This window comes from Vanessa cardui, chromosome 2, assembly GCF_905220365.1.
Source record: "Vanessa cardui chromosome 2, ilVanCard2.1, whole genome shotgun sequence".
In the NCBI taxonomy this organism is placed as follows: Eukaryota; Metazoa; Arthropoda; class Insecta; order Lepidoptera; family Nymphalidae; genus Vanessa; species Vanessa cardui.
In genome coordinates this window covers 2004577-2021948 of record NC_061124.1, presented here as the reverse complement: position 1 = coordinate 2021948, position 17372 = coordinate 2004577, and the positions used below count along the sequence as shown (strand labels likewise).

The 17372-nt window shown below is 31.8% G+C and overlaps 1 protein-coding gene across 1 annotated transcript in view; it reads right to left on the bottom strand.

Moving 5' to 3' along the window:
* LOC124538297 overlaps positions 1-17372 on the bottom strand; it is a 54789-nt gene that overhangs the window by 4033 nt on the left and 33384 nt on the right. The window contains exon 3 of the mRNA XM_047115315.1: positions 2431-2598. Coding sequence (XP_046971271.1) covers positions 2431-2598 — 168 coding nt within the window. The remainder of the gene's footprint in view (positions 1-2430; positions 2599-17372) is intronic.

Below are 17372 nucleotides of genomic sequence, written 5' to 3'. Positions count from 1 at the left end.
AAAAGTAATAAATCAATTCATTCAGACATCTATTTTGGTTCAAATTCTGACTCCTGGGCCTGGATTGAATTGTGTACCCAATGGATAGAGAATGACGACTATTATTTTTCCATGTATCGAGACATTTACAAAATTGTATGAATAAAGAATCGAAGGAATATTCTAGATATTTATAATAAGACAAAAATAATTAAAAGATTATAAGGTTGGGTTGAAGACATAAAAAACTAGTTTAAAAGGTTCGCAAAGACAAGTAACAAACAATCATGAGATCTTGAAGGCGATATTTTAATGGGCTTAAATAATCAATTTACATAATTTGCCGTGGTAATAAAAACTTATTTATGAGCTGCGCTGACGTCACAACATTACCACACAGTTTAAGGTAATAGTCGAATTAGGAAGAACTATTAGCTCAGTAATTACTGTTTCCGATAATCAGTTACATATTTTATTACACTCAATTGAAATACTACTTAACCTACTTGGATATCAACGAATACTAACTCTATTATCATCTATATAAAGTAATACGCCTAACTAATCAAGAGTAGCAACAATCAAAATATACTTAATTCGATTAGTCTTCTGAATCGTCATTTGTCAGCTATATGGAATGAAGCTACCATCGGTTCGGAAAGTAGATTCTACTGAGAACAACCGGCGAGAAACTCAATAGCTACTCTAGTTATGTACAGTATAGTTTCTGGACTATATTAAAAATGCGATCATTTTTTAAGATATTCTACCCAAAAAGTGATATGATATTCATATATCTCAGATATATTTGGTTTAAAATTCAAAAAGCTTTTTAACCGATACATACTAGCTATATTAAGATATATGGGAACCAGTTTTCGCCGGCATAGACGAGATAGATATAATTATAGGGTTTTTCTTACACGTTCCGTAATATTGATTTTGTTATTGCCTCGAAGGATCTAGACGCCTCGAGTACAGTCGTGTTAACACCAATTAACCCCGGTGTTCATGAAACTCAATTAGTCACGAAACAGTTGCCTGCATCAATGTATCAATTCATCGCTACGTTGAAAGATATTATTTGAATTCGAGAGGTAAATTTTCCATTCCTCTGTACAATAATGTTTTTTTCACCAATGGAGATCGAAGAAAATTTGTGGATTAAATTTTCTTATATACTACTGTAAAACTGTCAGCTGTCTGGTTGTTTTACTATCTACTATATTTACTACAGGGTCATTTTAAGTACCAAATGGACACGAATTAGAATCTAAAGTTAAAAAATGTGAAGAGGCGAAGCATAAACATGAATACCAAAATTAATTTATTTTCTTAAATAAAAAAAATAATTGTTTATTTCTGTAACTTATACTTAAATACAACAGATACAGCTAGGGAGCTCATTTTAAGTAATGGAATTAACTTGTGTTAGGAGTCCCCGAAAACTTAAATATCCATAAAGTTTGCATAGTGACCTGAGAGTTGAGTTGAATTGAGTTCATACAACATCTAGTCATGACTGGACAGGAATTTATCAACATGTCCATATTTTATATTCTTTAAAATGGCATTCTACAAAATTCGAACAACATATCCTTCGGTATTGGAGCAGTGAATAATTTTCCTATAAAGGTCCCTTTTGGGTATGCTCCAAAAAGTTTCTCTACTGATTCTCAGTGAACATACTCATATATAGAAGAATGGGATATGAGTAAGCAAGTTCACTTTGTCTCTTTCTTTCTGATTAATTAATGGATACGATTCATTAAAAGCAAAAATAAACAGATTATAATCTGTGTCTGTCTAAATCTATGACATTATTTGAACGTAATAGTACGTTCCAGTAATTTTTATAATATTATTGATTACGTAATTCTTATTAACACTTAAATATTTATTCTGTGCCGTGGGTGTGCATTTGTAACAATAGGACTTTGGTTCACGCTTGATCATTGAAAAAAATTAGACACTGTTTATGTGTATTTAGTGACTTTTAAAGGAATAGCTTAATATAATTATATTCAGTAGCAGCGCCAAAAATTAACACATGCCTTATCGATGTCGCAAATCTGAGGTCACTTATTAGCGAAACCAATGACGTAATACAGGTTGCCATGAGATATAAAAAGTAAATCGTACGCAATACCGAACATGTCACAGATGTTAAATCATTGAGCAAAAAGTTTCCTTAGGACCAAAACCTAGAAGTCTTACTTGGTACTTCTTTATGTAAGCCTGTCTGAGTAGGAACTACCCACTAATCAATCTAGTATTCCTGTTTGAAATACAGGTCAGGGTTTTACAAGATTGGAAGCGTATTGGTTTTATCTAAAGATTGGTTATATTGTTTACAACTGCATAGTTCTCTATGAGCAGTGGTGGTGGCTACGAGGCCAACCAAAGACATGAAAAGGTTGATGACATTACTTGTATTATATGGATACTTACCACGAGTAGTTTACACGAGTCAGTGGAATTAGTGACATGCGAAGTCTCGTCCGTGGCTGTGTCTTGGGCGTGCACACTCCGCATGCTCCACTTGCGGCCTTGGGCCCCCGCTACCGGCGCCGGCGCCTGGACGTCACCCCCTCCACGTTCCCATTCTGACAGCGATTCCTGTTACAAACGATAAAGGCATTATTACATATATGTTACTGGTAACATTTAAATTGTTAAAAGGTACTCAATTACTATTTTTCCAGTATACAATGTAATGCATTTCAGGTAGACTTTTATTTGCAATTCATATGTTAACTGACAGAAGTGTGAGAAAGAAATCAGCATCGATGTACTAGAAAACAACGTATAAATATATTATTTTACTTGAGCACAAGTCGAATGTATCACGGCTTCGATCCCGGAATGTTGAACAAAATATTTAATTTCAATAAGCAGATTACGAGCCATTGGGGCACCATTTTCTATAGTTTTTAACGTCGTCAAATTTTAAACATTCCATAAAAGTCCATTGTCCCTGTAGTCACAATGGCTCACTAATTTCTTCTATTTTACGTCTGCTTGGCGTCAATCTATTAAAAAAAACGCATCAAAAACAACCCGTAATTTTAAAGATCTAAGCATACATAATGACAAACAGCGGTAAGCGACTTTGTGTTATACCATGTTTTATATGTTAAACATACATATATGTACCATCATTTAATATACCTACTTGAAATAAACAGGCAAATTTTTAATTACAATATAAGTGCAAAAATGACGTTCACGGCGTATGAATAATTTTATTTAAGTTCAAGGTAGTTTAATTTTAAAGAAAATATCGTTGTAGTCTTTAACTAGGTATGTACCTACATATAAAAAAAAAATTAAACATCGAGGCGCGGATTTAAATGGCAATTAACGTTATTACAAGAATGAAAAACAATGTATTTATGATCATTTTAATACATATAATTTGTTCTTAAGTAATTACCTATTTATTAATTATAGAAGAATTTTGTATACAAATATTAAGTATTAACTTTGTTAAAGTATACTAGTGTTATAGTAATTCAATCTATAGTCAGTATATTAGTGTTAGACAGATTCATTTCATATATAGTACGACACAACATAGATGTAGCATCGGCAAATTCAATAAAACCGATTACTGTAATCACACAACAAATAGAAACAGCTCCCTATCGCGCGATTCAACGCTATTCGTCGCTATAGATTCCCGCGTCAGTTCAACCCGAGACAGCGAGTGCATGTAAATCGACGTCTCAAATTGACGAATATATTAGGTCATAACGATATTACGAGTTATTACGTTTGTGTAAAGATCATATTCACATAAGAAGTAAATATTGATAATTTGGGAGAGTTAACTCAATTCGGATGTGATCGGTTTTACGAATTTTCCCAATGCTACATCTAAGTTGTGTCGTACTATACTCTATTCCAACCATAACAGCAAAATAGGCCAATAAACTACATTTGACAGCAAATCGACGCGATATCATTGGTCGCTTGATTAATCTATGATATTCACTATGGATTTATGAAAAAAATGACATTTTGAACATCGACGAAACTTATTGGAATTTGGGCAGTAAAATGAAAGTGGAAATAAGTAGTTAAATACATTAGTGTTACATTATAAATAAATATTAGGTTGGGGAAAAAGTCTTTTCGCATATAGTATGTATGAACTTGTAATAAAATCTCTTTGGCTATACCATTTGTATCTGGCTGGTTTTGGTATCATTAAAAAGTTTTAATTTTAAAGAAGGCACTTCCAAATTCAAATTAGGAATTTGTGTGATTTTCATTTATTTTTGTTGTTGTTAAAATGAGTGAATCTAAAGAAGAAATTCGATACATTTTAAAATTTTACTATAAAAAAGATAAAAATGCAATCAAACCGCGAAAAAAATTTGTGATGTTTATGGACCTAATGCAGTATCTGTGAGAGTAGCGCAAGTTTGGTTTAAGCGTTTTCAAGCCGGAAATTTTGATATCAAAGATGCATCTCGCTCTGGTCGCCCTGTTACGGACAAAATTGATGCCATTTTTGAAAAAGTGGACCAAGATCGGCATATTAGTAGTTACGATGTAGCTGAAGAACTGGCAATTGACCACAAAACGGTTTTGACTCATTTGAATAAAGCTGGGTACACAAAAAAGCTCGATATATGGGTGCCTCATGAACTCACTGAAAGAAACCTAACGAACCGTGTACTCATTTGTTATTCTGTATTACGACGTAATGAAACCGAACCATTTTTGAAGAAGCTGATAACTGGTGATGAAAAGTGGATCACATACGACAAGAACGTGCGAAAAAGATCGTGGTCAAAGGCCGGTCAAGCTTCAAAGACTGTGGCAAATCCCGGATTAACTCGCAACAAGGTAATGCTGTGTGTATGGTGGGATTGGAAGGGCATCATTCATTATGAGCTGTTACCGCCCGGCAGGACCATCGATTCAAAACTGTATTGCGAACAATTGATGAGATTGAAGCAAGAAATTGAGAGAAAGCGGCCAGAATTGATCAACAGAAGGGGTATGGTTTTTCACCATGACAACGCTAGACCTCACACATCTTTAGCCACTCAACAAAAATTACGAGAGTTTGGCTGGGAGGTATTAATGCATCCGTCGTATAGTTCTGACCTTGCACCTTCAGATTTTCATCTGTTTCGGTCTCTGCAGAATTCCTTAGGCAGTGTCAGGTTAACATCACGAGAGGACTGCCAAAACCACTTGTCGCAGTTTTTCGATCAGAAGCCCCAAAATTTTTACAGCAATGGGATCATGTCACTACCAACAAGATGGCAAAAAGTTATGGAACAAAATGGCACCTACATACTTTAGTCAAATGTAAATAAACTATAAAAAAAACTTTTTGAATTTTCATATAAAATACGAAGAAACTTTTTCCCCAACCTATTATACATTAATCAAAAACTCTTAATAATGCATAATATAATTGAGCTATTAATAAATGACATGAAATAGTTAAATTTAAGGTTCGTTTATCTTTTTCTCTACTTCGATTGGAATAGGAGATAATCGTTTACATTATTGTCAACTATATTTGGAAACAAAATCCAAAAACATGTGAAGATTTAGCTTCAAATTAAAATTGTTCTATGAGAGAATATCTAAAAATTTTAATAAAAATAAAGGTACTTAAACATAAATAAAAATTTTAACAAAAAGAAAAACCGACTTCAAACAAAACACTATTTTAAAACAAATGAATATGCACGAAAAAGTAATAAAAATAATTGCGTATTCAACATATTTTTTAGTCTTCCTAAGTTAAATGAAATGAAAAATATTAGACTACTTAAAAGTCGATTAACGATTATATCATGTAGTTATAATTATTGTTATATTTGGAGTCGGTGTCAGCCAATAAAACCCTACAGTATATATATCAAAAAACAATACGAGAATACTTTAACAAATATGTTTTTTACAGATTACCTTTTACACAATAATATACTGGATCAATCAAGGGGCTCGTATCGCTTCTTTCTTTTGATTGTTGGGGCAAGGGCACCGTGGCTGACACCGGCTCCAAATATACCAATAATTATAACTACATGATATAATCGTAAATCCACTTTTAAGTAGTCTAATATTTTTCATTTCATTTAACTTAGGAAGACTAAAAAATATGTTGAATACGCAATTATTTTTATTACTTTTTCGTGCATATTCATTTGTTTTAAAATAGTGTTTTGTTTGAAGTCGGTTTTTCTTTTTGTTAAAATTTTTATTTATATAATAAAAAAAGAACTATCAAAATTGGTTAACGTGATTTTCAGTTATTCACCTATTTGTCGCGCATATACATAATGCAAATTTAAGACTTATGTCGTTTTCACATGGATACCATCATCAGAAAAAAATAAAAAAAATGGGACCCCACGGGAAGCACTACCTTTCAAACAAAAAAAAAATTATCAAAATCGGTCCACCCAGTGAAAAGTTATGAGGTAACAAACATAAAAAAAAAAAAAAAAAAAAAAATACAGACGAATTGATAACCTCCTCCTTTTGGAAGTCGGTTGAAAATGAATTGAATTATAAAATACATAGATCTGGCAAGTCAGTGTCGTCAGGTACATGCGGGCTTCTAGCTCAAGTGACTCATAAATAGAACCCCCAATATATGTATTAATAATTTTGTACAGGTCTACGATAACCCTATCAGCAATTATAGATCGATATATTAATGATTTTTAGTGGACAACATATATACGCAAAATTCATATAATCGAGATATTTCCTTGACGACCTCTGTGGTCGAGTGGTGTATACACCGGTTTTTATAGGTATGCCAGTCTGAGGTCTCGGGTTCGATTCCCAGCCGAGTCGATGTAGAAGGTTTTTTAGTTTTCTATGTCTGGGTCTGGGTGTTTGTGGTACCTTCGTTAATTCTGATTTTCCATAACACAAGTGATTCAGCTACTTACATTGGGATCAGAGTAATGTATGTGATGTTGTCCAATGATTATTTATTTATTATTTCGATATTAAATTCATGAAGTTTAATGGCGTGACAGATCAACGGGCGGCCATGTTTGACGTTTACGGGTGCGTTCACTACGGTACTTAGTATATTTAATATTTATATTTATTTAGTCTTATTTATTCTACCTGAACGTTTGTTTATTTTGTCTGTCACGTGTACAGTATAATGAGTAGAACATCGTAAAATATTTTTATTAATTATAAAACAATCTGAAATACTACGAAGCGCGTTATTACCTGCAGATAGTGTTGGGTTTAATTGTTTTAATATTTATTTCTCAAAAATATGTTTATTTTTCTATTAAGAATTATAAATCGATAATTAATTACTCGAACAATTTAATTCCAATCATCTCTTCCATTATTAATCGTAACATTAGTCGTCAACGCTATTTATAAATGTAATTGTTAGATTACAACGACAGTAAAAAAAAATGTACATGACATTGACGCTTAGTAGGTAGTCTAATGTAAATACTACTTATTAGGTTACTTTTGACATTATACAGCATGTTCATTTTATTTTGAAAGTTTGTAGGTAGCCTTGTCTAAATATGTAACTACTTATCAAGTTACTTTTGACATTATACAGCACGTTCCGTTTCCATTGTAGTTTCATATTAAATAAGGGAACAGTCTGGCGACATAATAATCATTCATGACTGGATAGGACTAGGTCATTGTTCCTCTTTTGTCTCGAGCCTGTTGCTATAATTAAAAATATAAATAAAAAGCATATACATATTATATATGAAGAACATGAAATTACACTGAACTGTTGTTGGAGAATCCACTAGGCATTTCTTTGGTGGACCACCTTCTCTTTACTTTACCGCCAAATAACAACATTTATCGTGCTTGTGTTCGAGTATTAAGAGTGAGTGAGTCAGTGTAATTATAGACACAAGGGACAACTCAGTCTACAAGATTTTTGGCGTATTGGTGATGTGAAGGACGGTTCATATATCTTACAGAGCCACTGTCTTTGGTGAAGACATGACTATGAGATGGAAAATTTACTTATCTGCCTATATATATTCAATAAAGATATATTAATATGGACTATCATACATCCGCGTGTGTTCTATTAAGTGAATGAAAACCTTGATTGCATATTATGATAAAAATATATTATCCAATGACACAGTATAAGGATTTAGAAGCGATTGTCTAAACCCGCGCCTGCGCCTTGAATTACATAGCAATGAAGCGTATCATATTACGAATTTCATGAAACATAATTGCTTAATTACTATCCGATTCAAGAATTTGTGTTCAATTAAAAGTGAAACGAAACTACGGTTAACATTTTTTCAAATATTGGTTGATTAATTAACTAGCTTCCGCTCGCGGTTTCGATCACATGTGAGATGTCTGGGGTTATTTCTACTTTAAAATTCTCTTTGGATCCAACTCTGACAATTGCTCATAGTAATAAACTTACGTTTTGAATGAGGGCGCAGTTCTTAGCGGAAATAAAAGTAAAAGGTGCATTATTAATAAATATATTTCAATCAAGAATTGTTTGTTGCATAATATAGCAGAGATAACAACAAATTGTATGTAATATATTACTTTAAGGTTTGGTTATTTATTTTTACCCTTTCTGCCATCAATTTAGTATAAGTAGTACTAGTATTGGCTAGGGAATCGATGAAAAAATTCCTTTCATATTTTTTGAAATTTGATCAGAAAAAATTTTAATAATATAACAGTAGTAAAGAGTAACCACTGAGTTTCTTGCCAGTTATTCTCGGTAGAACCTACTTTTCGGTGATAGCTTCACTTAATGGAAGGCAACTATGCTGACCATTACAATCATTCCACCAACCCGCATTGGAACAGCGTTGTGGAATATGTTCCAAGCCCTCTCCTAAATGAGAGAGGAGGCCATTAGCCCAGCTGTGGGAAATTTACAGGCTGTTACTTCACTTAATGACGATAAAAAAGTGCTTGCAAAAGCCTACTTGAATAAAGTATATTTTGATTTTATTGATTTAGAGACTCTCCATTATTGGTATTCCAAATTCAAAATGTCAATCAAATGTCGCCAGTATTCCGCCGCAATTTTCCATTTAAGGTAAAGTATATATTCTCGATTATTTTCAAGTAAAAAGGCCTCAGTTAAATGTCATTTTGACTTGACAAAGTTCCAAGTGTATTGTCCATGCAAAAATCGATGCTGAGTATAGGTATCTTTGATACGTTCTTTGAATAGTCAAGTGACTGCCTTAATTCGGAATTCCGCGTTTAAATTGGATTATGACGCAGTGTGATACAGAAATAGATATCTTTGAATTTTTAACTGAACAAAGGTATCATATTGTATCTGGAATACAAAAATATTTATTCTGGTATTTGCAGAACAGATTACGGGTCGTTATAAAAAAGAAATAAAGATATAAATAAGATTGTCTATTGTTTCTCTTAATAATTTTAGAAGTTAATTTTTATCGTAACAGCCTTATTGGAGGTGAAGTGTACAATTTTAAAATTTATGAAACACATACTAAAGATGTTGTTTATACTCTAAGAAAATAGACCCTTAACATCGAATTTTGAACTAAAATTCCAAAATTTCAAACATTTGAAACAAAACTTCCTTTTTGGTTATCATCCCTTTCCAAGGGAAGTTTTGTATGATTTCTTTAGAATTATATTTCAAATACTTTACTTATATAAAAAAATCGGAAACTTATATCTATATTAGTAGTTTTACTATATTTCTTGTCGATATAAAAAGTATAGCACAAATTGCCTTAAATATTATTACTCATACCATTTAAATTCGAAAGATTTTTTCATGACTTTATCAAATTGTTTGTTTGAATTTTAAAATAAAACGTTTTACGGATCTCAGATGATAACTAAATCTGATATCTCACTGCGCATGCAATAAATATATGTAAAACAATAAATAAACCAATGAATACATTGGAAACCTGTTTAATAAATAAAAAAAAATTAAGTAATAAAAAAATTACTTGGAAAATTGACATGTGAATTCAGTAAAATTTACATCATTATCTCGAAATCTTATCTCCGCGTAAACAAACATCGATTACAAACATATTCGTATACATCAGCATTCTGCACACGCAGAGACCTTCGAATCTGATGCTATTGTGATTGTGAATATATTTTGCAATTTGTATTGTGACGTCGAGTGTAAAAAGCGCATTATATGCGGCGAGTCTTAACGAGCAAGTTGACTATTTATACGGCTAATAGGACGACCTACACTTTATCAAATGCCAGTCGTACATAGTCACATACATACACACATATCTTAGTGAATAAAGATAAAATAAAAAAACTTCGGAAAAATTAGGGGAAAGCTGGATTTTTGGGTAATCGTTTTGTGTCCCCCATTGATCTAAGCGCAATCCATCCGCTGCGCATCCAAGTTTTTTCGCGATTATCTCGTGAACAGACACCATAATGAAAAAACATTTGTAAAATGTAATTTGTTAAGTGGTATGGTATTATTATGTTTGAACTTCATAGATGGCTACTTTTTATGCCATATATTTTAGCCGCGAAAACCAGTGTTAAAAATTTATACTAAAGGGCAGATGCACAATGAACGTGTTTTTTTGCATTAGATACTTTGGTCGTAGGGAGAAATATTGACCAAACTTTCATCACTTTTTAATAATAATAAATAAATAAATAAATATGAGACAACATTACATACATTACTCATCAGAAGTAACGACGGTACCACAAGCACCCAGACCCAAGATAACATAGAAAACTAATGGTAATCTACATCGACTCGGCCGGGAATCGAACCCGGGACCTCACAGTGGCGTACCCATGAAAACCGGTGTACCCACCACTCGACCACGGAGGTCGTCAGAGTTTAAGGTATTGCATTTTAAAATCAACGTCAAACCTGCATGTTACAAATCCATCAAATGTTACATAAACACTTATCTGATGAATGTTAATAAGAAAATTGGAAATCTTAAAACAATGGCTGCGATGGAAAACAGAACAATGCGAACTTACTTAATTACTAAACTGAATAACAATGCTATGTGAAATTGCAACAGCGCGCCTACAGCTCGAATCCTTCGATTCGAGATATACAACACGTTACGAATGTTATACATGTTACTAATTATTATGCAAAATCAACTTTATGCCAACTATTAGTAGAGTTAATAATCCTATTTCATTTGTATAAACCGTTTAGTCGCTTAGGACCTTTTTGCAATTTGACAATTTTACTGTTGTCAAATTTGTTGTTGACAGTGACATTTAGATAGGCTATAAATTAATTCAAAACTTTAACGAAAAATAATTTAATCGTCACAACCTTATGTAATTAATTTTAAAGAATATTTTATAACATTAAATTATTTATCAGCATCACAATAATTTTAATGTGCTAATAATATATCGTCGTTTCTCTTGCAAAAGTTGCTGTGTTTTTTTATATTTTTCGATTGTTACGCCGTTTTAATCGTTATTTCTATACGCACGAACTGTAAAAACAGTTTTGTGATTACATCTATAGTTTAAAAGTTTACAAATTAAACTATGTGATATTCATACATCAAAGTTTCCATACATTGAAATAACGATTAAAACGGCACAGCGATCCAAAAATATGAAAAAAAGATATAGCTTTTGAAGCAGCAACGACAATATAACGAAAAATAGTTCATTGACAAGAGTCTTATGAAATAAGGCAAATCTATATATGTCGTAAGATTAATGATTATGATGTCTTGAATGATTTGGGTCAAGGCTACCGTTACCGGAAGAGTACTACTACACAGGAGGATTGAATGATATGTGTTCACACATCATTCATTCACTAATTCTCATTGACCTTATATGCTTTAAAGGGTTAAAGAGACTTTAATAATTGACATATTAACAAAGAGCCGCCTTTCTTGCTTCACCATAATGTTCAATACCATCTCTTTATCTTTATGCTTTGTTCTCCTATGCTTGGAATAACAACTCCTCACAGCCAGTTATGTCCTTAAACTTCCGACAGTGACTAACTACATCCTTGGTCCTGTAAATTTTAAAAGCTGATTTTAAAATTGTCAGGACCAAATGGGATCCAAACTCAGCTATATTTTAAAAATTCTTTCGTTATTTTAATTATTGATGGATATCAAAACAAGATACACCAACAAAAAACCCCACAAATCTTCAAGTCTCCATAATAATTCAATTAAATAATCCGTTTGCCTTAATAGCCATACTTGATACTAGAACATAATAAAGGCAATTATTTGTATCGTTATATCATCGTGCGATATCAATTCCATGCTTGAAATTGACAAGGATTCATTACACTAATTGGTGCACTATTATTCCAAATTGTTACAAGATTATCTGAATGACTGTCGGTTTCCTTGTCGGTTTCTACCTCGAAGCATTGTCTTCCGTCCGGCGAGGCCAAACCTTGCCTTTAAGTCTGTCCATTTGTACCATTTAAAGGTATTCATTATATGCAGGCAGCCTTTAACGCTAGTTATATTAAGGTTACCTAAAAACACCATCCACAAAAGCTGTGAAGTATACAATATTTTTTGGAACAGTGGATTTCACAGAATACAATACAATGGAATACGCTTTAGTTTACTCTAAAATATGAATAATTCCTAGAAATAGGGCATTGCTTCTATTTTATTTAAATAGTAATAAAGTTAAAATTAAATTAATTGGATGTATTGTCTCATCGCTAAGAGAGCTTTAAATAATATTATTTATAATAATTAATATCTTGTGTTTGAGGTCAACAAATTCAAAGGCCAGTAGATCTGTTTTTTACCTTAAACCACAAATTAAATTAAAGTAATCATAGTGTGCCATTACTTAAGCTATGCCAGTTAATACGTATTGGACGTATGTCCAAATGTTGTATATCACCCACTAAACATTATTTGATTCAATGTTAAGCTTAAGATACAATGCTGGTTCTTATGTTGGTTAAGTAAGTGCCTTTATGAGTCACAACGCCAAAGTTTTTAGAAAATTTCAGGCATCATATATTTATAATGTTTGTAATGAGTTAACTTGACCGTAAATAACTAAAACTTGAAAACACTAAAAGTTGAACCAGTAACTTAATTTACTTGACAATTAAGTAACTGGTTCAACTTTTAGTGTATTATAAAATTCACGAATACAATATAGGGATCCCTGTTTTTTTCCTATGATAGTGATCCTTGTGTGCTATAAATAATAATTTGCGGAATCTGTCATCAATCAATCAAGAAATTAAAGTTATAATTGCAACAGAACTTTATCTAGGTAATATCTAGGTTACCGAGTGAACAAGGTAAGGCCAGGCTCAGCTTAAACGCACAATGATCGACCTTGCGCAATCATAAGCGGTTTTAAGTTCTGTATTAAGTCCAATCATTTATTAAATTTTGAAATAAATGGTAAATATAATAAAATTCTTAGTGGTAAGGTAAAAGATTTCTTCAAATCGACCTCTGTCGTCGAGTGAGTACACCGGTTTTCATGGGTACGCCACTCCGAGGTCCCGTGTTTGATTCCTGGCCGAGTCGATGTAGAAAAGTCATTAGTATTCTATGATGACTTGGGACAACATAGAAAACTAATGAGCTTTTCTATACCCACTCGACCACAGATCTTGTTAAAATCTTAAAGTTTAATTAAATTCTGTAAAATCTCAATTCAAAAATTGTAAAACTTACTTGAATGGGGTTACAATACATATTTGTGATGAAAGCTAGTTCGTTTGATAGCACTGCCCGCTCGTCTATTCCATCAAATCCTTTGCCAATCAAAAAATTAGGTTTAGGTTAGTTAGTTCATATAGCTTTCATGGATGACTTGGCATTAACAATATATAGAATAATTCTTATTGTGCTAATATTTACTTGCGTTTATTCATGTTTTCGTGTCAGACCATTCAATAGCAATTGTGTACTTTACTTAAAGAGAATCAATAAAATTAACAATATCCTTAAATTTGTGTGTTCATGCGTCATAAGACTATATTACCTACATATATATTTGAGCTTGAACAATATACGTAAGCACCACTTTAAACAATTATAATAGATATATTGTTTCAAACTTATTTACAATAATTTTCCTTATTGCCGTCATGTTTGAGATAATTATCATACATATTATAATTTCGACAGCAACACAAAACATCGTGAGAATTGTTTTAAAAAATATACAGACATTAATATTACTCTGAAATGGAAAATGAAATAAAAACATGTAGGCAAATAAACCATAAATAATTCTTGGGTAATTCAAAATCATCCAGTAGCTTAAAAAGATCCAGAAACGTCAATGATGTACAAATAATGCTAATACGCAATTCGTATTTTTTTTTCATGAGACCCCTATTTTCATATTAAAAGAGGTTGGTCAGCTTTGGAAGATATCAATGCTCTATTATCTCGATCGCTGCGGTTACAATGATGAAAACTGTAGACGATCGATGATAACCGACAAAGGTTAGAATTACCATGCTGTAGGGACAATGCTCATTGGAGCAGGCCATGTCCTGGAAATCGTACGTATTTGTTTTTCATTTGAGAATTTTAATGAAACCAAAAAGGTTTTTTTTTATATTTAACTGAAATATTTTTATATCATAATTAAATTATAGCAATGTTTTTAAAATTCGAATTCTTAAATAAGACCATATTGGTTGGTAAATAAATTGACATCCAAGTTTCTTTTTTCATCCTGATTTTTACTTCTGTAAAAATATAAATAATTCCCACTTATAAGTATAAATCGTAACTTACGAACAACATAAAATATGATTAAAATGTCGATTTGCATAGTAATCTCAGTAGCTCAGATAAATACGTAGAAACAAACACATAAGTACGACCATAGAATGTACCGTAACGCAAACGGCACACAAGTTACAAGTAACTAGAATAATAGTTCAAGCGTCCATATTTGCCGGGTGTTTAAACATTTTCTCGAAACCCATTTACGTAAATACGTCAGTTGAATTCATTGAATTTTTACAGAGAAACAATAAATTACATTACCATGAAGGTTAGTTCCTATATGATGTTTTTTAAATATAATGTGAACTGTCTAGAAGATTCCATTTTAATCATGATTTAAAGATAAAACAATTCATTAAGAGGATTTAATGTAATAAGCTTAAAAAAACACGCTTATTGCACAAGTTTCGAATTAATTAGACTATTGGAAATAGCTGAAAATGGCGCTCAAAGATTTCGTTACATACATACATACAGACCATAATATAAAAGCGTCTTAAAAACGAATTGCAACAAAAAATATTCAAATTCAATTTAATTTATTCAATACTGGAAAATATACTGCTACCAAATTTAAAAATATTTTTACAAGAATATAGTATTCTTATGATATCTGTGTAACTTCGAAATTTAAACAGCTGTGCACCATTTTGACATTCACACCTTCACTCTAAAGTCCGAAGTATTGTTACGCGCTGTGATCTGTCATCTACATATGCATTGGACCATCTCATTAAACGAGCCATCTTTGTGCCGTTAATATAAAGATTTTTTGTTGTATATTTGAATCTTAAATTATAATTTGGTAAATGAAAGTTAGTCTTATTAATAATTTTGGTCCAAAACAATACTAAACGAAGCTCTATAAACCTGATACTAAAGAGAATATGAAATAAATAATCTTGAGCGTTAGGGTAAATATCAATGATATTCTAATAAACAGATATGTTATATCCATACTAAACAACAGAAAAAAGTGTGCCGCGCCGGGGACCGTTTATTTCAATTTTACATTTCGTTAAAAGTAAAAAGGATAGCTTGATAAAAACAATAAGTAAAAGGGATAACTAGATGTTTTAATTACGCAAAACGTATTACTACGCTAAACGAGTAAAGGTAAACGTCCCAATTAGGACGTTTTCTAGTCTTCACTTTTTGCGCGTTAATAACATATCTGTTTACAACATCATTGGTAAATATCATATGTACATTAGGAAGTCATATTTATTGTATCAAAAACGGGCAACAAATTGATTGAATAAAAAGGTTATATATATAATAGAAGGTTCGAGAGTGATCTATGTGTAAAACGTGATCGGAACTAGTTCTGCAACGTTTGAGTGTTATTTTGATATGGATTGTAAGTAGCTGGTCACGAGCTAAGTTGGGTAACCTTAGTCCAGTTCGCATGTGGGAAATCATTGTGAAAGGCTCCCTTGGCACAGATCATTTTTGACTGGTTTTGGCATACTATATACTTACTACCATAATTCATCAATAGATATTAAATATATCAATCATGGGAATCTTATCGTGCAAATCTGCACGAATTTAATGTTTTGTAAATGAAATACTCAAGTATGTAAATTATTGTCGATTATTTTTAATCTGTAAAATAAAGGATTTAACAGACTATGCAATATAATATTCACGTAACCCTATATATACCCTATGTGGTTGTAAGAGTAATAAAATTCAGGACAGTTCTAGGAAAAGCCCTTAGGTTGAGTCGAATCGAAGCTGTTACAAGTGGGTTCGTGCATTACAGACAACTAAACTACTAAACGATAAATATTTCAATAAAACTCTACAAAGCAGGTATAATGTGTCCTAAAAAACTGTAGTCAAATATATTTGCGTACTCAGATACATTTAAGCAATATATATCACAATAATGTATAATTAAGAAACCCAAATCTAAAGTTTCATAAGTATCTTGATAAAGATTTAATTAAGCTGATGATATATTTCGCACGATTATTTTAAATTGTTAGTATTAAAATAGTCCCCTCGCTGTCACTACAATACACATATGAAACAGCAACGATCCAATTATAATTATCTCTGTCATCGTAAAATTACTGGTCTAATCTGATAGTATTGCAAGACCAATTATACAGTATTGTGGAGTTATGACATCGTTGCTACAGCAGTATATCATCATAGCACTGTGATATTAACAATGGCTTCGAGATTTACTGTCGAACACAATTGCAAACACATTTATTTCTGACATTCGAACTCTATGATCTGAATGACAATTAATACATTATTTCGATTAGGACAAATGTGATTGTAGAATTACAAGACTTCTCCTTCATCCAAGATACTTTTGAGAACAGGATCCTTTCACAAAAAACACGTTTTGCAAGAAACAATAAAATTCGTAACTCGATTTTTGACACTGTTATAGAGAACTAAGTTAATGAGATATTTATTTAAATTAAGATTAACATTTAATGTAAATTAATTAACATATCTCATACCTAAAATTGAAAAGCCGTTTTACATAAGAAAACGTACCTAACATAATCGATTCGACAAATAAGGGATTTTTTTGTAAAAAAAAACAGTTACTTGGCAGGGAATAGCTGAAGCGAATTGTTTAAAGGATATTGAATATTAATTCTTTGT